This window comes from Callorhinchus milii, unplaced genomic scaffold (genome assembly GCF_018977255.1).
Source record: "Callorhinchus milii isolate IMCB2004 unplaced genomic scaffold, IMCB_Cmil_1.0 Scaffold1, whole genome shotgun sequence".
NCBI classification, from domain to species: Eukaryota; Metazoa; Chordata; class Chondrichthyes; order Chimaeriformes; family Callorhinchidae; genus Callorhinchus; species Callorhinchus milii.
In genome coordinates, this window is record NW_024704742.1 from 24,223,974 (window position 1) to 24,238,150 (window position 14,177).

At 38.6% G+C, this 14,177-nt stretch overlaps 1 protein-coding gene across 8 annotated transcripts in view; it reads left to right on the forward strand.

Annotated features, from left to right (window-relative positions):
* Positions 1 to 14,177, forward strand: part of arfip1 (ADP-ribosylation factor interacting protein 1 (arfaptin 1)) — an 81,573-nt gene that overhangs the window by 15,983 nt on the left and 51,413 nt on the right. For 6 of the 8 annotated variants that reach the window (XM_007904001.2, XM_042338429.1, XM_007903997.2 and 3 more), the window contains one exon: positions 6,904 to 7,013. The exons of the other annotated variants lie outside the window; for them this stretch is intronic. In XM_007904001.2, the coding sequence (XP_007902192.1) occupies positions 6,906 to 7,013 (108 nt within the window). In that variant the 5' untranslated portion in view covers positions 6,904 to 6,905. The remainder of the gene's footprint in view (positions 1 to 6,903; positions 7,014 to 14,177) is intronic. 8 annotated transcript variants of the gene reach the window in all.

The window sequence follows — 14,177 nt, forward strand, 5'->3', positions numbered from 1 at the left end:
CCTCATTCCTGGTACCATCCTCAAGTAAAGAGCATTGCAATCCTGTGAGAAGAGTTACTGGATGATGTACGCCTCAACCAGAAGTACTGAATCACAAATTGACTAAAGCAAGATTTATATACTGAGAAATAGAGTGAGAGAATTAAAAAAAATATTTACCAGTTAGGGGAAAAAAATATGCATTTGCATTTGGCTCACCAGAGCCGCACAACTGGTATGATGTGCTGAACGCTCAGCCTTCAGTCATCACGTAACAGTGGCGGAGCCTGGCAAAGAGGGTGGGAGAAGAGAAAAGGAAAGCTTGCATTTATACAGCACTCTTGATATCGAATAACATTTCAGAGCACTTTACATTTGTGGGGCGGATGCCAAGCAACAGGAGTGGAGAGGATGAGGTTACCAAAGGCACGGTCAAAAGAATAGGTGTTACGGTGAGGCTTGAAGATTGATAAATGGAGAAGCAGGGGTTGAGGAATGCAGTCTAAGTGGTTAAAGGTGTAGAATTAGAAACCTCATCCACCGTGGTATGGCAGGGGACTCTCAGCAAGTCCAAGTCCTCAGTGAAGACGAGTAGTAGAGTGGGGTATGAAATTGGGACATGTAATAATAATAATCATTGCATTTGATATAGTGCCTTATCATGTTGTTGAGACGTCTCAAAGCGCTTCACAGGATATACTGTAAAGTGAATTGATTGTATAACAATTTGCACTCGTATACAAAGGAAGTGTAGGACGTGAAGGAAAAATCCTATTTTAAACATGCGTCAAAGCTACTGGATTGCAGAATGAGGAAATTCTCGTCTGTGTACTTTACCTCATCATAGGTTTCATTGTACGTCTTTAAAAATGTATCCACCTTTATCACTTGCTAAAGGTCAGCACCTCGCCCAGCTTTAACTTGATATAGTTTAATGCAAGCTGCTGCCATGCCTTTTGTTACTGGACAATACATCATGGGAAGTGAAAGTGTCTTATTAAATTGTCAATGGACCAAAAATGGTGCAAGAGATCTAATTAAAATGTGTATTCATCAATTTGGAATTCCTTTTTAAAATGTTGCCATCTGTAACAGTGTTGTGTCTCACTATATTGTATTGCTGCAATTAAAACTGATTTGAATACCCTACAGTCCCCCGCAAGCTGAACGTTTCTTCCCGTTTGATGTAATTGCATCCAGATATCAAAGGTATTGTGTTGCATTATGCGCAGGGTATCAATGCACACTAAGTAATTATTCAGACAACAATGATGTTAGGTGGGTTTTAGCCCAGAGTTGAATTGGATTGTATAATGAATTGGACAACGTTATCCAGTGAAGCCCTCCACGTCTTGCTCTTCCCTACCTCCACAACCTCCTCACACCTTACCAACCTTCCCGATCTCCGCTCGACGAGCACTGACCTGCGCCATGTCCCCCACCCTGCCCACCTCACCATCGGTGGTCGGGCCTTCGGTCTTTCTGCCGCTACCCTCTGGCACTCCATCCCAGAATCTCTTGCCGCCGTCGAGGCCCGTTTCAAGACCTTCCTCTTCGACTATGCCTTTGGTGATCCTTCCACTCCCATTGACTGTCCAGCACCTTTTTAAATTAAAACCGTTAGATGTTATCGCAATACTTTTTTTAAAACTTCCCGATTAGAACGAATTATGCCTTTTCGAATTTAGCTACTTTGGAGCGCATTCAGTCTGCAACATTCCTCATTCAGTTTGTGCTGTTTGTTTTTCAAGGTCACTCCAATATACCGTGAGAAAGTGCACTCATAGATGAGACAGCATAAATAATGCAGAAACTAAAATCTAGCTCTAAATGCACGTGGGTAATATGATTTTTCTTTTAGCTGGGAGTAAGTAGTTTCCAGTTTTGAGTAGCTGAATTGGAGTGATTACTCAATTTTTATGTTGCACCAAGTTTGTTTCCAGCGCCTCAGAGTTTTTTTTGTCTTGTTCCTTGCTGATTGCACGCTGGAGAACACAACATTGTATTTCTTTCGCAAGATTTCACTTGTACTTATCAGTAAGTTATAAGCTGACTTAATAGAATGTTAAAATGCTTTTTTACTGAAGTATAAATTGTCAGCATGTTGTTAAAACAAGCTATATTACTGTGTGTTTTTGAGATTGATTCAGGGACATTGCCACAAACTACTTTCCTCATTTTTTTTAAAAGGATGATTTTTTTTTATCTTCCTAGAAGTGGTTTATGTCAGAGCATGAGTTAAAGTAACCGACGTGAGAGCATGAGTTCGGAACATCTAGCCCTGTGGGCTCATGGTGGCAGCATTGGCACCAAGTCAGCCATGGCAATAAACCAGATGCAAAATAAAATACCCATTATTATACAACACTTCCGTAAGTCCTTTAAAATTGCCAATTAGTGCTGAGTCGTGGCAAATTATAGACAAATGTTTGCTATGGCCGTACGCCAGCTTGGAATTGAGTTGACCTGTACTAAATTAATGTGGGCCACGGAAACTGGCTCAGATAAAATCTTCATTCCATTACTCAGAATTTGATTTGGGTCTCCTTTCAATGTAACTTTTCAACTTACTTGATTGTAAATTTTCAAAGAAAGAACTTGCATTTTGATAACCACTTATGTTGAAATGTCTGAGTACTTCGTAAGTAATTGCCGTCATGTGTCGCAATCTGTCTTTATATACTTCCCATTAGTGACATCTGCAGTTATTTTCACACATAATAATTATCCTCACATTTCATATAGCGGCTCATGTCAAAATGCCTTGAAGAGAGTTTTTCTGTAAAATGCAGTGACTGTATATTTATAGGTGACATAGCAGCCAATTTGCACACACGGATATCCCACAAACATCCATGAAGTGAATGACCAGTTTTTTGTTTAAACTGGAGATTGTTGTTCAGGGCACCAGGACGTTTTACAAAAATGTATCGGTACTTGCTCTCTGGCTTTCTAATACAATGAATTGCTATTTGGCTAATGTTGCTGTCAGGTTATGGGGTGAGTAGAGTTACTACAACACTGCTGCAAATGATTTGTCTTCTCATTCAGTGAGTTTAAGTTGCTGCTGCTAAAACGTAGCTTGCTTTTGGAAATGGGCATACGTGTTGGGAACTGTACTGCAGGATCTCCTCTCCGAACGGTTATTGAGCCATGCAGGAGTGCAGCATTCCATCAATATTAAAATTGCTTTCTTAAATATTAACATTTAACGGCTTGTCCTCAAAACTTGAATTCTCATCATATCTATCATCCCAGACATTACCAAAACAATTTCAAGCAAATTAATACAACTTCAATAGAAAGCATTTTATCGAAAAAAGACGAATTATCCAAACTACAGTAGTTTGAATTCTCTGAAGTTGCTTTGTGTTCAGCTGCATTCTTGGAGATGCAATGTACAAGGAAACATTGTTTCCTTTTAAAAAAATTATAATAGTGTGAGGTCACACAGTGCAGCTATTTAATAATAATAATAATCCTTGCATTTGTTTTAGCACCTTATAATGTCATTGAAATGTCTCAAAGCGCATCACAGAATAAAGTGTGACAGACTGAGTGTTTTGTGAGCGAAGCATGGCAGCCAGTCGGCACAACGCTTGTGAATTGAGTGACCAAATAATTATATATGGATGATAACCCCCAGAAAGCTATCCACCAATCGACTAACAAGCTGGTTCCAACTTATTCCGAGCTAAGCAGAGGCGTGAGGAGTTAGGAAACTTGCCAAATGTATTCCACGCCCGGGAATCGAACCCGGGTCCTCTCGCTTGCAAGACGAGTGCGCTAATCGCTACGCTATGGCACTCCATTACATTTTATGATGTGTTCTTGGCAGTAATGTGCAATTACATTTGGTATCAGCCTTTGAACTTTCCTTTTATTTGTTGAAGGTAATGTTTTCTGATCTTTTGGATAAGCAATGTCCTCAAGTTGTTTGACAGTCTGATGCGCAAATGATGTGCTCCAGTTCTCGACTTCCCTCAAAGGGAGGGTTCATTCTGCAACCGATTTTCGTGTGTGACAATACAATCTGCAGGTGCGCTCACTTGAAATTTCATCCCCATTTTCTTAAACATAGAGATTGAGCAGATCAAAACACCAGGTGAATCTATACAATTTATGGTCATTTGAACTTTAAGTTAGATCCTTTAGCTTTGTAATTGTAAGATGTGATCCAATTAGAAAAGTAGCTGGAATAAATAGAAAGCGGTTTTCTAACTATAATAAGGATGTGGTGCAACATTATCATTGTTCAATTGTCAACATTTCCATTTCAACGTGGTTCATGCAGATAGTTTTAAATCTAGTAAAGAGTGCCACCTTGTGGATTCCCTTTCTGTCTGAGTTATGTTGCTTACTGTCATTTTTTTCATGTTTCTTGTGCTCTGGTGTGAAATTGGAGGTTATTTTTTGGATTGTTTCATATTTGTGTTTAATATCAGATTGGAATTAATTTTTTTTCTTGCCTTTTTTTCTTTTATTTTATTCTTCTTTGGTTGAACATAGTGGTGCAAAGCCAAGACCTAGGAGAGCACGAGTGAAGACTAAACTTGGTCTTTGCTGTGGTCAGGTTGCAATTTGAAGTCTCGTCAGGAGAAGTGTGGAGGAAATAAACTGTCAGTAACAGCGGTTGGAAATGTCAGTTACAGGGATCCTCAGGTGTAAAAGAACAATAGTAAGCAGTGATTGACCCACATCACACCAAAATTAAGAAGGGTTTGATTTTTCTTAATACTTAAAGGCTGTTAATAATAATGATGATAATGATCCTTGCATTTGATATTTCGCCTAATGTCTTCGAGATATCTCAAAGCGCTTCACAGAATATACTGTAAAGTGAATTGACTATATTTTATGGGCGCAAAAGCCTGAAGGTCAGGCAGTTTTTCCCTGAGTCTATCACAAAGTTGGGTGATTTAATGTTGGAAGGTTTGTTTAGTGCTTAGCAGGTGTGCATTTTTATAATCTGTTGATCAGCAGAAAAGTGTTTTGTTTCTTGGTGTAAGTGAAACTTGGAACATTCTAGAATACATGGTTTAGTCTCCTATTTTTTTTAAAAAAATGGCTTTGCACCTGAGTTTTTGTGGCGCGATTGCAAACAGCATGTGTTAATACTAGAATGCATTTACTGGGCCATCAGCAGGGCCACTAGAAAATTGCGGAAATATTTGTCAAAAACTGAGGGATTTTTACCGTTTTTTTTTTACGGTGAGTTGATTGGTGTTATTGAGAGGTACATTTTACTGCCAACCTACATTTTTTCACCTTATCGATAGAAACTAAACATGAAGAAATAACACATATTAGGTTGTTGCAAAAGAAAATAATGAATGCATTCTTTAACAAAAACTGGATGGCCACTGGGGGGTGGTGGGGGGACACCAGAGTGCTGTTTGCAGCAGAGCGGGGTGTGTGTTTGCAGGAGGTGGGGGGAGGCAGTTGGGGCCACACTTTTCTATTGCTGCAGACCATCAGCCACTCACTGGTTTTCTTAGAAAAATTGCAGTGTTTTTTCTGTGAGGTATGTCAAATGGCCACTAAAGATATTCTGCTCTATTTTGGAAGGTCTGGTTTCTATGGATTTACATGAGTTAATTCAAACTACTGTGTATGCTATTTCCAAAATGATGATGCATTTCAGTGTACTATCATCACATCTAAACTGGTCCACACAAAGAATCGTACCTTTCTTTGTGGCAACAGAACATTATTTTGATATTTTGTTCAGCCAGAGTGTTCATAATCAAAAGAGAATAATAATCAGCAGGACAGGTAGCAGCAGCCTCACTGGCCCCTTTACTTTCCTGGCTGTTTAGAAATCATGGATAGGTTCACTTTATTTAGAAACTGAGGATAACCCGCCCTCCCCAACCCCCGGAGAGGGTTGGGATGTGCATGTGCGGTTTTCCCTTTGAGGCATCTGTGGGAAACAAAGTTTTGACCTGGCAGCCAGCAAGTTTGGGGGCGGCAAGTGCGGTAGCAGTGTTACGAGTCACGCAGTGGTTAATGGGACTAGTGCACATAAATTTAAGTGAATTTAATAGGAAATTGAATGGGACTTTTACGATTTAGGCAATTATACGATTTAATACAGATAAGAATTTTAATGCACAAAGTTTGGCCAGATCTTGGATTATTTCCTATATCACGTCTTCGAGACCTCTCAAAGACCTGATAAGGTGCTATAACAAACGCAAGGATTATTATTAGACATTGATATTTTGTGTCCTAAAAGATAATTTTTTTTATGAAACTCTGTTTTAAAGCTTACTTAAATTCAACTCCGAAGACTCGACCTACAAAACTGGAATGCAAGGTCAAATTGAGACTGATTTGAAGTTCAGCCCCCGAAGAATCCATTTTTGTAGTTGCTGAGCCATAATTTGAATTAATTTTAATCTTTATTTAGTGTTTCTAATGTGCAAATGTCTTGGCATCAAAATTGCACGACATCTCACTTAAGAGCAAGGTGTAATCAAAGTACTTTCAAAGTATTCCTTTTCTTGAATCTGTGGATGAAGTTTTTTTAAAAAAAAAATATTTCACTGCTTTAGCCAATTGACGATGGCCAAGTTGAGTGCTTGCTCCCAGACTGTCGCTTTCTCCAAAAAGTGAGAGCTATTGTCTGGAAATGTTTACCTCAAAGAATCATAAGGGACAAACTAAGATTATAATACTTCTGTAATATTTATGCATGAATAAAACCTATAGTGAAAACATAAACTGTGCTTATCCAATGTGGGTGGCGGCTTTATCAGTCTAGACAGACGGTACTGTACTGCAAACATCATTTATTTTTTCTTTCAACTTGTATTTAATAATGTTGGGTTTTTAAATGTAGGTTCTTAGATGTTTGTTTTCCTTTGTTGATGCTGTTGAAATTGCACCATGCACATGGCCAACATTTCTTTTTGTTTTTAGGAATGTCTGAAAGCACCAAGTCGGCTGCTAGTGAGGCTCCAGGTCTGACTGTAGATTTCAATACAGATGCAGCTGAAATGCCCTCGCAGGATACTGAGTCTGACCCAGAGGTGGTTATATAAGATTATTATTCTCTTACAAAATCTCTGATTATCTTTATTTCAAATCATTGTAAATGGACAATTCTTGCTTTAATAGATGGAAAACAACCCTTTTGTCTTTCAATTTTGATCGGATGTTTGATCAAGTTTTAATCAAGAGTAATTCTATGCAACATTTTTTTATGTGTATTTGAAAAAATATCCAAATATTGCATCAACAAATGTCCATATTTTACATTGTGCTTGAGTAGTTTCCTTTTGCCGATAATATGTGCAGAATCATTAAAAGTAATTGATGCGGTGATGGTGGTGGTGACACATTTGTATATTTCAAGGAAGGGTTACTTTGGAGAGGTGTCCGTTGTACATCATGGACTTTTTTCCGAAGCTGTGTGGCGTAGTTTTTCTGAAATTACAAATGTATTTGAGTGGACCAAATTCTCAGCAGTCTGTTTTGAGATTTTCCTGGCTAGGTATTCTTTTTCTTTGCTTCATCTGAGCGTATAAGATTTACTTTTGCTTTCCAGAGCATTAGTTGTTGAGGTTTGAAGCTCAAGGTACCCAAGATCTTACGAGCAGTCCTTCTTTTCAGAGTTTTGAATTACGGTGCAGTATGTGTTTTCAGCAATGGGTGTAGACTGCGTAGGGTCATTTGGAGAATGCCCAGCAATCGTGCAGCCACAATGACATTGAAAATTGGTAAGCTTGTTTGGGACTGTCTTTTCCTGAGCTGAGGTCACATTACTAATATATGTCAATAATTTAAATAATTTGTTGCAGATATATTCTCGACTTTGATTAACTTGGAAGTGTGGCTTAAGCTACTTTTAAGAACAGCATCCTTTTCCAGATGCAACACAAATGTCATTTACAGACTGCCTTGCTTTCCTCAACAGCTACCCTCTAGTTTTTTTTTTAAGAATTCATATAATTCTGAGGTAAGCTTGGATGGTTGTCGCAGCCCTGTAAAGGAATCGTGTACACAGCATTTTCTGAAGATTTGATGGACTTGACTTAAAAATGTGTTCTGCATTGGTTGCAGTTCTGTATATCAGCAGCAGAGGTCAGAAAAACTCTGCAGTAAAATCCTTAGCTGAAGAAGCAGGAAGAGAATTTAAGTTGAGAGCCTGAATGCTGGCAGCTCGCTAGTCCCTGTGTTGCTTCCGAAGTTGGACATTATCTCTCTGAGTGTTCCAGCAATTTGTAGAAGAAATTTTATACTAACTGTAGTACATTGCCTGTTAATAGACCTTTCAATCCGTTGCAGTGCATTGGGTGCTTATTTTAAATTGACTTTCAAAACTGCTCTTTGGTATCATACTTTAAAATGTCTTTTTTTAAAGAAAATATGCAGAATAATTTGTGAGTGATCTACTGGTGTTTCTGGAAGGCTATAGTAGTTGATTCTGTGATGAGCATTATGTGGGCAAAGTGAAATCATTCCTCAACAATAACCTGTACTCTTAAGTATTTGTAACAGTCAGCTTAGTTCAATTTTGCTCTGTACATGAAGGGTTCAAGCAAGGCACTGAAGTGTACAATAGATCCAGGGCGTGGTGCACCACCACCACCAACAACTTGTATTTATATAGCGCCCTTCAGGTGGGGCAGTGTCTCTGAGCACTTAACAGTGGCGAAACCTGACACCGAGTAGTGGCGGAAGGAGGTGACAGTAACCACGGTCGAAGAGGAAGGCCTTCAGCTTTGATCTTAAAGAGGGGAAGAATTGGGCAAGGCGGAGGGATTAGGGGAAAGAGTTCCAAAGCTTCGGGGCGTAGTGGCTGAAAGGAATGGAGGGACAGAAATCTGTTTCTATGTTAATTTTTTTTAAAGTGTGGGAACGATTTGCAAGGGTGTAATTAATCTCAGGAGTAGATAAACTGATTATTAAATTTGTTCCTGTTTCTCACAAATCATATGTTGCATCCTTGGGGCCCCTTTATAATTAGTCATGTACACCTGTCACAGAATCCATTTTTAGAGAAAATATATAATCCTATTTTGGTCACTTTTTTAAAAAAAATGAAATTTGTTATGTAGCTTTTCAAGTTCACTTCCAAAACATTGTGAAACTAACAAGTATTGTGTTTTAAATACAGTAGACTTTAGATATAGAGAGATCAATTCCTTAGGATAAAATTTTTCAGCTTCAATCCTGTCAAAATGACCACTTGCTTTTAATTTACTGAAACATGTGGTGCACACAGTTGTGATTTTATGCAGATATTTATGATTTGTCTGCCTTGGAGAGGAACTAGTGAATTTCCATGTGCATTGATAGCTGGATATTTCCTGACTGCCTCATGGACTTTTGCATCCACTGTAACAGGTTAGATTGGACCATAGAATCATACAGCACAGAAGGAGGCCATTCAGCCCATCGTATCTATGCCTGCTCTTTGAAAAGAGCTATCCAAATCAATCCCACTCCCCTGCTCTCTCCACATAGCCCTGCAAACTTCTCCTCCCCAAATAATTATCTACTTCTCTCTTGAAAGCTGTTATTGAATCAGCTTCCACTGATGCAATTTTATCTTTGCATCATGCATCAGTTGTTTGTAATCTGAAAACCCTCACGAGATTCGGGAACTAGTTTTTGTTGACAACTCATTACATCATCTGTTGTTTACAACGCGCTGCAATAATAATAATAATAATAGCAATGTGCTGTACAAGCAGATATGTGCAAATACGAGTGATTTTGAATCTAATGCATTTCACTATAGCACAAATTTGCTTGAAGTTACACTGTGAGCACCATTCATTGCGTGAATGCTGGTTTCCTGCATGCCTGCTGGCTTTCTGCACTAAAATTCATCAAGACTTCGGGATCACTTGGTTGCAGATGAAGTCATTTCCCTCTTTTCACAAGCGCAGAAAACAAAGTGACGTTGCAGTGACCTGCTGACCTGGAAGTTGCCCATTTTTTCTTTGAAGCATGGGAAGCTGCTCAGGCACTTCCTGCGTGCTGGCCAGATGTGCACATATACAGTAAAGCCCATTATCACACTTTGGGATCCATATAATCCCAACCCAAGTTATACCAAACACTCCATTATAATGAGGCTGTGCTGAACATTTATTATATTTACAAGCACAATAGTTTTGCCACAGTAATCCAGTAAGCAATAAAAGAACAAGATTTTATATCTGCAACGGACATTCCAAATACCTTCTGGTGGTAAGACTACTGAAGAATTGTCTTTCATATTCCTGAAAGTTGTGTCTGTTTGTCAAATGCAGGCTTGGGGTCCAATAATCGATGCAAACCTTTATTGAACGACTTGCACATATATGCAGATGACACCCAAATCAACATTTCCACTTCTACTCTTGATTCCAGGCCCACTGATATTCTGTCCAACTCCCTGTCAGACATGAAGGCTGGGATAAGCCTCAATTTCTGACAGGACAGCATGGTTAGGATTGAAACCATCCTCCTCATCTCCCTCCAATGTCTTCTCACTTTCGGCTCTGATCTCCACCTTTCTATTTTTTCCTCTCTCTCTAACTCACCAAACTAGTGAGTAATATTGACGTGTGGTTTGATCTTCAGCTCTCTTTCCTTCCTCCCATTCGGTCCCTGAGCAAGACTGCTGTTATTCACCTTCGTCGCATTGCTAATCCAAATTTGAACTGACCCTAAGAAGGCAAAACCGTGCATGTCCATAGGTATGTGGCAGCTGTTGATGGCTAGTACATGGAAATACATAGTAAAAGAAAAATGGGTGAATTTTGATAGTGCTTCATCATATAAAACAGGTACCGTCAAGCACGGTGAATGGTTTTTTGTAGGCAAAATCTTCAATGAAACTTGAAGATCTAGCCATGTTCTTGACCCTGCAAGTCAAAGCATTAATTGGTGGGGTTATCTAAGATGTGAAATTTAACAGTGACATCATACTAATAAACTGCAATTAGATTAAATACAAAGTAGAATATAAAATAGTAAAAGATCCCGCTTCTTACCCAGTGGTGTCTTGGTTTTATTTTCCTTAACCTGCATTAATTTTTTGCTATAATTTTTAAAAAACCAACACAGTGCTAATTTATTGTTGGTCATAATCAGTGTCTGGGTATCCACTAGAGGGGTTTTACTTTAAGGAAAGATTTAAATCCATAATGTATAGTTATGTAAATATGGTGCCTCTGTGAAATGATGAAAAATGATGGGATAAAACTTCCACAAACTTTAATGTGTGAGAACATTGTAGCTCTTATAGTGATTCATTACTTCAGAAAAATCAGGCTTTTTAACACTTGTCAATTAAAAGTAATTATCTGACTGTTTTATCTTAAAAGATTTACCAAATGTAACTGGTAGGAAGTAATGGTAGAACTTTAAATGACCTTAAATTTCATGATGTTTGCACAGTTGCAATTGACTTGGGTGAAAGGTTGTTTACCGGTGATGGCTTTGTACGTTTGTGTTTTGTTGTACCATCAAGTTACCAATCCCTTCTGTTTAACCTTTCATCATGCACCAGTAAGAATCTGGATTTTTTTAACTACTAGTTCTTAAGACTGACGGCTTTACCCCACCTCTTTTGCAAACAGAATTTTGAGCAGCAAAAGTGCAGTTATTGTGTCCTAATCTTGTGTGAAAGCTTTATTAGCCTTTGGTTCTGAATGATTTTGAGTAAATGTTATTTAGTAAATGAACATTTTACTTTATGTTTCAATTTATGTTCTCTTCACTTGAAATCTTTCGATAAACCTACAAGCCGAAGCCCTAATAATAATCATCCTTGCATTTGATATAATGGATTAAATGTATATTTTGTTGGGCAGTGTAGTCCTAGCTGGACAAGCAGTGGGAAAGCTTGCCAGGCGGTGATGTCATTGGCAAGCTATGAGGTTTTAGCTGGTTAGACCCCAGCAGTGGCCCAATTCACACTTTTAACCCAAGCCTTGGCTCTTGCCATCCTGCACCTAATATTCTTCAGAATTAGGTAAGCAGGACGATTCCCCTCCAGGGAAATAATGCACATTCCATTTCAATAAATATCTTGGAAATTTCCATGTGATCACTTTTAGTATTTGCCGCAGGGATGGTGGGAAACCGATTGTTTCTTAGAGTGCATGATGCCGAGCTGTCCATCGTTCAATGTGGTTTGACCTCATTGGCCAAATTGTAATGCTTCAGGCTCATACTGGAGGGCAAAAATGCCTGCAAACAGCTCCACTGCCTTTGATCTAATCTTTCATCATCTTTGCTTTTGATTTAAAATGCAGCGAGCTTGTGGACATTGTGTTGAAAATAGAGGGAATTCACACAGTTGCTTCCCTCATCATCCTCTTGACATCATCTTGCTTCCCTTTCTGACAGCCCAACCTTAATCTCTCTGCTCCTGTCCTAATCAAGTATCACCTTTCTTGTTAAGGTACTGAATGTGTGTTTGCCACCCAACTGTCCACATTATTCCCTGTTCAAGAGCTTCCAATCGTGGTTTAGACAAGTTGACCTAAAATACAAAGCCACCAATGAAATTCTGATCAACTGCAATCAGGATTCACTGTCCCTCTGCATTTTTCTTAACCTCTCTCTTGGCTTTAACTCCATTCTCCTCCATTGCCTTTCCTGCTTGGTCACCTCTGTGGTACCATGGTTCTGGAGTTATGTTCCTACCTCTCCAAAAATAATTTGTGCTTCTCAAAGTTCTTTGAGACATCTCAATACTGTGATAAGGTGCAATATCAAGGATTATTTTTATTATTCTTTTTTTTTCTTCTTACCCATGTGCTGCCTTTGTCCTCTTCAATCCAATATATGTATTGTTTGAAACAATTCTGGATTTCAGTACAGGACAGTTTGCTGCATCCTCTGGACTCTTTTCCAAAACCATTTTGCTTCTTTCTATGAATTCTAAAACCTCTTTAAATACTTTTCTTTGACCCTCTTGTTGATCATTTTAACATTCTAAATCTCATCCCTTCCCCCCCACCCGTGTTGATGTCCACAACTGCGATTTGTCAAGCTGTTTGAGATGGCCTTTTAAATGAAAGGTGCAATATAAATGCAAGTAACAGTTGTTCTTTCAGTTCCCTTGGTGATCAAAACGCCGTGGGAATAGGGTTGAAAGAGGGCACGAGATTCCTCTCAGGAGGGAGGGAAAGTAGAGTAAGCCGTCTGGAGAATTGTCCTTGTGCACCTCTGCACTGAACTCAGACAATGTGGACTGAATGCTGGGTGGATGGTCCTAAATGTGGGATAACAGTTGGCTGAGGAAGACCTGATCAATCATGAGCAAGTTTATTATGGTCTTTCACAAAAGTGAAATAAACCTTGTCATTTTCCTTTAATGCCTCAATCCAATTAACCTTCAACCTCTTCAGCTCCAAAGAATCAAGTTCATAGCTAAATCATGACATTGCAAGTATCTTGGTGAATTATCATAGTAGTTAAAATAATGTCTGATCTAATACCCTGTATAATTGAAGTAATACTTCCTTCTTTTTGTGTTTATACCTTTTTATCAAAAACCTCAGCATCACATTAGCCTTTTTCTTTTGCTTTCTGCACATGCAAACTAACCCTGAATGAATTGTGTTTCTGCATGCTGACATTCTTTGTTTGTCTGCATCCTCTTAAACTTCTCCATTTGGTTTTTCATTGGCCTTTCTTAATTTTAAAATATTTCCTATTTTGCAATGTTGAACTTTATTCACTATTGTTCCTCCCAGTCAATATGCCCGTATCACTTTGAAGTTTCTGCTTTTCATTGTTCAATCCACCCCCTATTCCCACATTCATGTCTGTGTAACTTAAAACCTGGTGTGCCAGTAACAATCCCCAACTTTTCTCTTGCCTACCTTTTGGAAAATCTCTCCTTTGTCCCATGTTTTCTTCCAACCAATTTTTCACGCTAAAATGTGCCCCAATATCATGTCCGTTATCCTTAGCTTATCACTTTGTGTTTGGGAAATTATTAAATGACTTCTGAATGTCCATATAGATATCCATCGATCAATTGACTCCAAACGGAGATTGGCACTTATTGGCAACTTCTAGTGTATGCAAGTGATGGCCTTTTGTGTTAGGAATTATTCAGCTTGTCATTGCACTCACCCAGAAAATGTTGGTGGATGTCTTCCTTAAAACTACTAAACTACCAAGTTATAGTTATAGTAGATCTATCGCTACTTTGTTGCAGAATATATTAGTATAGATGT